The sequence below is a fragment of the Odontomachus brunneus genome, unplaced genomic scaffold, assembly GCF_010583005.1.
Source record: "Odontomachus brunneus isolate Ranch 3 - 2012 unplaced genomic scaffold, Obru_v1 Obru_scaffold_151, whole genome shotgun sequence".
Lineage (NCBI taxonomy): Eukaryota > Metazoa > Arthropoda > Insecta > Hymenoptera > Formicidae > Odontomachus > Odontomachus brunneus.
The window spans coordinates 440021-449780 of record NW_022639601.1 but is presented as its reverse complement, the minus strand read 5'-3'; the positions used below and the strand labels follow the sequence as shown (position 1 = coordinate 449780).

Below are 9760 nucleotides of genomic sequence, written 5' to 3'. Positions count from 1 at the left end.
TTTGAGATCAAAATCACCAGCACGGAATTTCGTGAACCATCGTTGGCACTAACGTTCTTAGGGTGCTATTTCACGTATCGTACGACAAGCTTTTCGGATACGTTTATTGGTTGGCGAATAGAGTATTTCTAGCTTCTCTGTTCGTCAACCAATGAATGTATCCAAAAAACTTGTCGTACGACTCGTGAAATATCAGCCTTATACAGCATTGTCACCTTTAACTTTACGCAACATTTCACAAGCTTGACGCATGTTCTTCTCTTTACGGAAGTAAAACAGTAATATATGGCGAAAATGCATAGTTTGGTCTTCCATCTTCGACTTGTTATAAAATCTCCAAAACTCAACCAAATTACTCAATTTTTTTTTTAGAATGAAGCTAAGGGTGCCGTCCCATTGAGCACGGATCGGAACGCCGGATCGGATTTCTTACTATAATGAGCGTTCCGTTCTTTAGTTCCGTTCCGTAAAAGTTTCCTCTACCAGTCCCATGTAGCAAAAACGGAACGGATTTCTAGTTATAAAATATATTTCACTCTTCAATTAAATATTTCAGAATATTCATGACAATGTTATCGGCAAAATAATTGCATAAATTATGTATATAATTAATTCTGTCGCGTCAAAATAACGAAATATTGACGAATTAATCATATTTATTTGCGACCGACGCGCCATTCCGTTCCGTTTTTGCTACATGGGACTGGTAGAGGAACTGTCAGCTGTCAAATGACATAGCAATAACATAGATGCGAATGACTCTAGTACTTCAAAAATGAACTAGCGCTATCTGTTGCGAAAATGCGTCATGACTTTTCCGACAATCAAATAACTCCCGTCTGGTAAGTGCTTAAAGCATATATATGGAGGGGGAATTGCGTATGCCTCCTGTAAACCAAAAATGTCTCTAAGATCTGTGCGAGAGAGAAAGATATACATTCGTATTCCTCATCTGTGCGCATGCGCCAACATGCGTCAGTTGTTGCTGGACTACAAAATTATTGATTTCAATTTTTTTTTACTTGAATTCTATCAACTTTATCGAAAAATAGCAAGAGATAAAAATTGTTTATTTTCTTCTCATAGAACTCGAAGAATTTTTTCAGAATTTTATATTAACTTTTTAGTACTGCATTTTTTTGCGTTTTCTTGCATTTTTTTGAAGTACTAGAAAGTTAATACAAAATTCTGAAAAAATTTTCAGAGCTCTATAAGAAGAAAATAAATAACCTCCTGTCAACTCTATAACCTAACCTAACCTGTCAACTTTAACGCATGCGCACAGAGGACGAATAGAAATGTATAGCTTTCTCTCTCGCACACACTTGGAGACACTTTCGTGCACAGCTTTCATGTCAGCAGTTTCGTGACAGAGTTTGTGTCCTCAGGTGGTGTTAATCCTGCATTATCAAGTCTTTTTTTTATCGTGTCAAATAGCGAAAGGGCCAAAGGTTTAAGGTCTGAAGTCAAATAGAGAGAGAGGAAGAGACTTCTAATAGACATCTACTAAATAACTGCAAATATTTTTTTATCCATTAATAGTTATTATAAATTATATATAATGGATATTATATATTATGGATATATTTGAAATTTACAAACTGCAACATAATGCACAAGTTAGGTTATAAGGATAGTAATGTGTTATAAGGTAAATAAAAGCATACATTTTGAACAATATTTTACTGTTTATCTATTATATAAATTATTTGTTTTTTATAAATATAGAGGAGAATATTTTATTTCCATCTAATTAATTTTAATCATTAGTATTTCTGTTTACCATCAAAACCATCAACCATCAAAAAATTCTGACAAGAAACAAATTACTTGTTGATAAATGATAATTTTTTAAAATATATTCTTGTAATATGTTCCTCTTTTTCTTTTATTCTAACAATATATTTCATTTATAGCAGGTTTTTCAATGTGGCAAAAATTGTTTAACGTTTTAACATTACCAATGGAGACCAAAGTAACCAGTAAAACTAGTAGCCTAAAAGCTCTTTTGTTACGAGCATGGAGAGAACGCTGGAGTGATTTACAATGGGGTATTAATATCAAAACAGTAAGCATGTTTGTATGTGTGCATTTTAATTTTAATAAGATATTTTAATCATTTTCTAATACAAGATGAATTCTCAGATTCTTCCAAGAGGAGTAAGTGGAGATGTATATAACTTAGCTGATTGTATATTGCAACAGGCATTAGTAGGACCAGGACCCAATCAATTAGTATTATCTTATTTAAAACATTCGTTAAGCTCTCAGGTTTGTCTTCTGTATTCTGTAATACTTAATTCATTAATATTATGTGATTCTTGGTCTACAGCAAACAATAACATTACTAATATTTTGTATCTCTAGCAGTATTACTGCTAAATATACTGATAAATGTAGATTGTCTTATTTAAAATTACTGAAGACAATTGTTTCCAATAAGTTACAAAACAAGTTGACTATATTTTGTTATTAACTATTATGGAGTAAAATATGTTAATAACATTTGTTTTCAACATTTTTCAGAAAACAAATATTAACAAAAATTACTTATTTTGATCACATGTTAATAACTTTAATTAACTAAGTTAATTTTTATTAACATTGTTAAAAATATTACTTTTGTAATCCATTATTTGACGGTCGAGATCAAAGAATGTTGAAAATATCCTTGTTTACACAGAATAATTAAGGTTTTGTTTTCTCTGATCACATATAAAAATTGTCAAATTTTTTGTATATAGCACATATTTGCTAATAACAGTTCTTAATCGTTTAAAGTTTTCCAATATTGTTGAAAATAATTCAGAATATTGTCATTCATTTTTTGTTAATGACTCACTATTAACAGTTTAATCATAGTAAATGGTTGTTCTGTGTCAGTGACATTTATGTTTTCCACATTATTAAAAGCATTTTTTGCTAGAAACATTCAGTAAAACATTTACTGAAGAAGATAATCTTGTTAAAAACATTTCTGTTAAATAGCTTTTTACTATTAACATTGTTACTGAAAAATTTTTGATATAAATCAGTCATTAATATATCAATATATATGCCAAACAATCATATTTAAAATCATCTTGCAGTTAGTATCATATGCTGCAGTATTGCAACGGATAAGTAAATATGACGCTTTTCATAAACCTCATTGCATCGTGAGTCTGCTGGAATTCTTAGAATCCATACAAGTTGGTATTACGTGTCGTGGTAAACCAGAAGAAGATCTTCTAGCGGCGGCAGTTTTATCCATAGTTCATTGGCTCCTGCAGTGTTACCTGCACACATTATCAAAAGCACCGCAAAATAATCCTCTCACTCCACATCCAAGCGAACTCATGGATAAACCAGCCAGCATCTTGCAGCAGATGCTGAACTCGGATTTCCTGCGTGCGATGATGTATCTAGCCAAATACGACGACGATGGTTTGTTGCAACGAAAGCGCGATATCTTAGAGATCTTTGCAAAAGAAAGCTCAACATGCACTTATTTACCTGTACATCTTTTTTGCTTCAGATCTATATATAGAAGTTATGAAAAAATGTTCGGAAATCGAAGCGCTATTGAAGACAACCACTCTAAAGTCCGTGGTGCCAATAGAGGATTCTCTAAAGCAACTGTACGACTTAGAGATTGAGAGTTTTTGCCCCGAAAAAACTCGAATGGAATCCATCACTCATTGCTTGCAACCGCTTTTTGCTGTTCAAGTGTTACTAAATCCCAGTACCGAGACATCCGTGTTCGTTAATCAATTGTTGATGGTGCAAAGACTGAAGAATTACACGAATGCACGACTTTATTGTGAGATCATTCGCGCTTGTTGGATGTGCTTGCATAATGTAACGGGAACGTTCAAGGAATCGCAGTGGGGAGCATTCACGTTTCTAAAAGTACCTCTCATATTAAAAGAACTACACCAGGCTAATTTAAAGATCGGTGAGAAAGCTCTACAGATTTTTTACAGAATCACGAGAATTGTGAACTTCAAGAATCTAAGAGATACCTTAGTAATTTCTTGTATTTTGTTTCTACAGGTGAGGAGAAATATGAGTATTCGCAAGATATTCTCGATGCATTCGAGTTGTTGCTTCAGTTCACATCATTGCTCGACATGATGGACACCACGTGCTCGTGCAATTGCGTGGAATGTTTGCTGAATGAACTGCATAAGGTGAATCTCGTCACGGAAAAGCAAGCGAAACACTTGAGCGCTAGAAGGTAATGTGTATGCAGTAAATTAGTCGTTTTTTACTAAAAAGGTAATGGGGATTTTCGAAATTAATTTCTGATTATCCGTTTTTGCTTATTGCATACAGGGAAGGAGTGACGGCGGCTTTGCAAAAACTGGATCCTTCTAGTACCCCGAAGTCGTCGATTCCGAAGGTCATTATACGCGCGGAACCGACCTTGACCGGGATCTTGAAGACGCTGAATGCTGATTACACGAAGATCCAGGATGCGTTGCTGAGTATGCTGCGCGAGGTCTTAACGGGCAATAGTTTTGAGCTGATGCTCGCAGTGGCGACCGTGCAAGGCAAGCTTAAGATCTTTGTCACCAGACTTATCAAGTTCAACGAGTGCAGCAGACAGATCAACGAGCCTGTACCTAGTAAAACGGCAGCGACGCGGGCGATGATGTTCGACATGTCGTTTCTGATGTTGTGTTCGATAGTGCAAACATATGGATCCGATGTAAGTTGAGCATTAGTCATTAACAGTAAGAGTAAAACGATGGAAAATATAAGGTAAATTTTTGCTGAGACGAACGCTGCTTTTACTTTTTGTCAAAAGCTCTTGTATTCTTTCGTTTTTATCAGCACGATTCGAATTCATTTCGTTATATCACTGATATGTTCATGAAATGTAGGAAACAAATCGAGTAAAAACGGATGCCAAACTCGGAAAAGTCAAAACTAATATTATTTCACACAATGTTAGATAATATGTAGTTAATCAATTGAAAAATTAGTAACTTTTAACTTGGTTAATTTTAAAGCAACTTTTAATGGAAACTAGTTATTTTAAAGTACATTAACTTATAATTTTTTCTGTTTAAATTAAAATAATTAAAATAATCAGGAATATTGGAACTATTACTTATGATGTAAGATAAAAAAAATGAAATATAATACCAGCGGTTTTTTCCTTTTTCTGAGCGCATTATTAACTTTCAATTTTAATAAATTAATTTAATAAACTTCCAAATAAGTTAGTTTTCGTTCATGTAATTTTTTATTATACACATACGCACACACACACATAGAGAGAGAGAGAGAGAGAGAAAGATTTTATTTCAAACTTAATTAACAAATATTAACTTATCGACAATCCTGATTTCTCACCATGAAAGCCTCAAATATTACACTATTTAATGGTTATTGTTGGAGTTATTTTATCACAATATAAATTTGTTGCTCATTGATAAATTGCTATAAGATTCTTAATTACCGTTTTAATTTTAATATACGAATTTATTTCGAAAAAATCGCTTTTTACTATTATAGATTATTTCGTTGTCAAATACATGTAAACATGAACGTTGCTTTCAGGTTGTCCTCGAGGAAGGCGGAGATTCCTTCTTTGAGCAGTGGGTGCGCGGGTGTTTGCCGGAGCGGAACAAACCGAAATCACCGCAGAGGATGCTGCAGAACGTTGATCCGACACGAGTGGACACACTGTTGGCGCAGATCAATTCGCCGGATCTCGATTTCAAGTCGGGCAACCTGAAGTGGCATGTTGCGGGCCAGTCAGCGATGGGTGCAGTGAAGGAGTTACTGTGTGCATGGGAGAGTGGTGTGTTGAGCGCTGGCGATGTCAAAAGGGCTCTGGACGGTTTGCGCGCGGCGGCATGCTGCTTACCAGTCTGTGCCGCTGCGTGGTTGTGTGCATACATGAGTATCACTCACCAGGATGCCCTATTAAAGCCCATGAACATGGTCCAACACTTCCTCACGCCACTGCCCGGTGATGAGATGCAGGACAATCTTAAGGAGAGGTTTGTACGTCAATGACATGAAATTAATAGAATAAATTATCAATTAAGTATAGACTCTCATGATATCCAATCAAAACAGGAAAAAATAATTAGTAGAGCCAATTTTATTTGATCTTATAGCACTGATTTTGTAGCGGAGTTTGATAACTTAAATTGTCCATACAATAATGAACTACTAAAGTAACATACATTAGAATAACTTGCTACTAATCTTTTGAGTGCTGTAGATGCATATGTAAAATGCTTGATGTAAAATGCTTGATGTAAAACATTTAGTCAGAAGATAAAAGATTGTAATACTTTTATCTCGGTGAATTTCCCAATGTGTACGAAAATCTGAGTAGGAAAATATATCACCTGAAAATTAATAAAATTTATTTTTCTATTGCATACAAGTTTTCTATTGCGTTGCGAAACTCATTGAAATAAAAAAGTTATAACATTTTATCCTCTGATTAATTATAAGTGAATAATAGAATATAATTTATTGTTTTCTAAGTAGAAGTTTGTTATGAACTACTGGTGTTTTCAGGGATACTCATGTGCACATTCACTCTTTGAACTTATTAGCAATAATTTCAGTTTCAGACCTTATTTATATATGATGACTTTGAATGTAGGACATTAATTTATTTCTATTCATCTTGGACAAGTATCATGAAACTACTCAAAAGAAGTCTCCGTTCAAAATAATTCTGTTACTCCATAGATTTCTATTGTGTTCTAGAAAAAATGAAATTATTCTGAGGGGAATCTTGTCGAATCCCAGGCACACAGAGCGCTTTTTTGTTGCGCTGCTCCTCACTTAACCTTTAGGCTGTCGGCATTTTTTCATTAAAAAAAAATTTTTTTCTCAAAAGTTTTTCTGTATAAGTGACATACACATGACAGAATTTTGAGATTTGTGCAAAACTACAAAAGTGGCTTTCCTGGCAGTCTAAAGATTAAAGGTTTTAAGTATTTTCCGACAATTATCCTGTATATTATGTTTTGTTGGATATAAATAGTACAAAAACATACGGACAATAACAATATCATATAACCCATTTTTCAAATGTGTAAAAGTGACTAAGCAGTTTGTTCTGTCTCTTTCCAGATCTAGCTTAATGTTCCAGATTATTCGGAAAATGCAATACGATGTACACCCGCCTACACAGTCGAAAACAAAAGTACTCTCAATGTCTAACAGGTATGACTCTTCGAGAGAATGACTAATCATTATTGTTTTTGGAATTCTCGCTCTTATAATTTCATTCTTCATACATTTGTAGTATTATATCGCGACAACCGATATTAGAACAATTGGAGTCCGTTTGGCAGAATATCAATCAACGCGGATGGATAAACATACAAGCCACGCAGTCTTTGGAGTCTTTATTGAACACCGGCGGTTCCCTGTGGTTTGTTGCTAATATAGTCAAGGAGGTGCTTAAGTACCGCTATCAAGAGGAACTTGATCGTGCTGTGGATCTGGCTTTCGCCATTTTCCATCTTGATATAGAGAACTGCACCTTGGATCTCATAAATCACATAATACCTCAGTATCTACATAATTCTTTGCAGTAAGTTATCGTCGTCGCGTTGTCATCGTCAAACTGTCGTATGAGTTTGCATGAATTCAGTACTAAAAGGAATGGTGACGTCTAGATGTCTAGAAAGCAGATATCAGTGCGTAAATTTCGTATATTAACATACACATATATGTGTATAATAAATAAAATACTAGATTGCAAAAGTATATACATATAAAGTATATATAAATATAATACTAGATTACAAAAGATTTGTCGTGCTTGTCAAATAAAATAGAAAAATAGTGGTACAACACGTGTATATAATAATTAATTTTGTTTTACATACCTGGAATCACAGTCAGGGTGATGTTTATATATCTCTTATCGAATAATATGTCCAAATAAATAAGGTAAAAAGATAAATTAGTATAACTTACGAAGTAAGTCTCTCACTAGTTCTCATTTGAATATTGCGTTTTAGATCACTGAAGAAATTGATTTAGGTCACATATAGTGACTGAAACATTTGATGTTCCTTGTTAACCCTTTGCGTTTGAAAGTCGAGATATTCTTAACAAATTATGTATGAAACATTTAATTTAACATTATTAACTCTTATTGTGCACACTTCAGTATAATCACATAATGGGCACACTGGGGTCTTTCGCAACCCCAGCTACAAAAATGTTGGCTGCAATAAAATTATTCGTTTTATTTGAAAAAATTCCAGGATATATTTAAAACATCTTTTTATATGACAGAATAATTTTTCTAGACGAAATTTGATTTTAAATGAAGAAAATTGGAAAGCCCAAAAAACGCAAAAAACGATTGAATTTGCTCCAAAAATCATAACTGACACAACTTTTGATATTTCAAGGTAAAATTTTAAGAAACTACTCTCAAGACATCTTTTTAAGAGAAAAATTAGTACAATAGCAAGATTTTCAAAAAAGATATTTATTTTGAAGGTATTTATTTACTTTGAATATCGAAATCAGGATTTTTATGAAAAAAAGCAAACAGTTTTTCCAAAATATATAGATTTATTTTATTATATTATATTATATTATATTTTATTTTTTATTTTATTTCATAAATTGTTTTTTCTAGGATCTTTTTGATCCCATAGTACACAAGAGTTAATAATTATAGACTATTATAGTTTCATGCTTTATAATTTGCTTGATAGTTTCAGCTTTAAATAATTTTAAATAATATATTTAATAATATTTTTAATAATATATTTAATGACTTTTATTAGATATGTGTTAAAGATAATATAATAGTTTAATATAAAAAATTAAGTAACTTTCTTATATTTTCTTTTGACATCCTACCAATCGCACTAAAATAATTTCGACTGAAGGAAAATGTCGCACTAAGTGGTACCTGACTGCAAAGAATGAATATACGAAATCTGCGCACTAATAAATGTAGTAGAGTATATGAATGGAATGTGTGTATCCCTTATTCGTCATTCTTGTTAACGTTGAATTTTCTTTCGCAAGAGTCGTATTTAATTATATGATTCCGTATAAACTCACACATATATTCATTGAATATTAATTCTGTTGCAAAAGTGACGAGCTTGTAGAACCGCAGTCGTCCATCCTTGCGAAGTTGTGCGTGTACTGCATATTCTCCACTCTCGAATACAACAACTCGAATCCGTACCGGGGCAATAATCGAAAACGCGTACGACACGATTTGGACACGGATGAATTGGACACACTCGGCGTGCCTGCGAATAAACTCCTGAGACTGGGCGAGACGGGCGAGAATGTTCCCATATTCGGTTCGCAGAGCTCGCAGGCGCAAGGCACGAGCAATGGAAAAAAATCTCTCGTTTTGAAGGAGCCGCTCATGACAGCGTTGAACAATCTGTTCAATATGTTTGCCTTCCTCGCTGGCAGAGATAGCGAAGTGTCTCAGCAAACTCACTTCATATTTCAGTTCTTGCGGCTCACAGTACAGTGTGGAAAGGATAGGACTCGTATCGTGCTGCAGGGAATGCCACAAACGCTGGTGCGTAAAATAATATTAATACATTATTAATACATCGTAAAACAATATTAATACATCGCCAAGACGATTTTCACTGATTATTTCAATATTCAACTCAAATTCCAATCACAAAACACTGGCTGCTAGTAATTATCATGGCAGTCAATGTATTAATTGAGCAAGTTTTCTTGTCAGATGCATTAATATAAGTTTATATATATATATATATTTTTTTTTTTTTTT

The 9760-nt window shown here is 33.5% G+C and overlaps 1 protein-coding gene across 1 annotated transcript in view; it reads left to right on the top strand.

Annotated features, from left to right (window-relative positions):
* Positions 1 to 1289: 1289 nt before the first annotated feature.
* Positions 1290 to 9760, top strand: part of LOC116850641 (mediator of RNA polymerase II transcription subunit 24) — an 8672-nt gene continuing 201 nt past the window's right edge. Inside the window, exons 1-11 of the mRNA XM_032829150.1 lie at positions 1290 to 1651; positions 1917 to 2068; positions 2146 to 2271; positions 3090 to 3426; positions 3518 to 3937; positions 4036 to 4219; positions 4318 to 4693; positions 5551 to 5996; positions 7093 to 7185; positions 7268 to 7558; positions 9094 to 9538. Coding sequence (XP_032685041.1) covers positions 1928 to 2068; positions 2146 to 2271; positions 3090 to 3426; positions 3518 to 3937; positions 4036 to 4219; positions 4318 to 4693; positions 5551 to 5996; positions 7093 to 7185; positions 7268 to 7558; positions 9094 to 9538 — 2859 coding nt within the window. The 5' untranslated portion in view covers positions 1290 to 1651; positions 1917 to 1927. The remainder of the gene's footprint in view (positions 1652 to 1916; positions 2069 to 2145; positions 2272 to 3089; positions 3427 to 3517; positions 3938 to 4035; positions 4220 to 4317; positions 4694 to 5550; positions 5997 to 7092; positions 7186 to 7267; positions 7559 to 9093; positions 9539 to 9760) is intronic.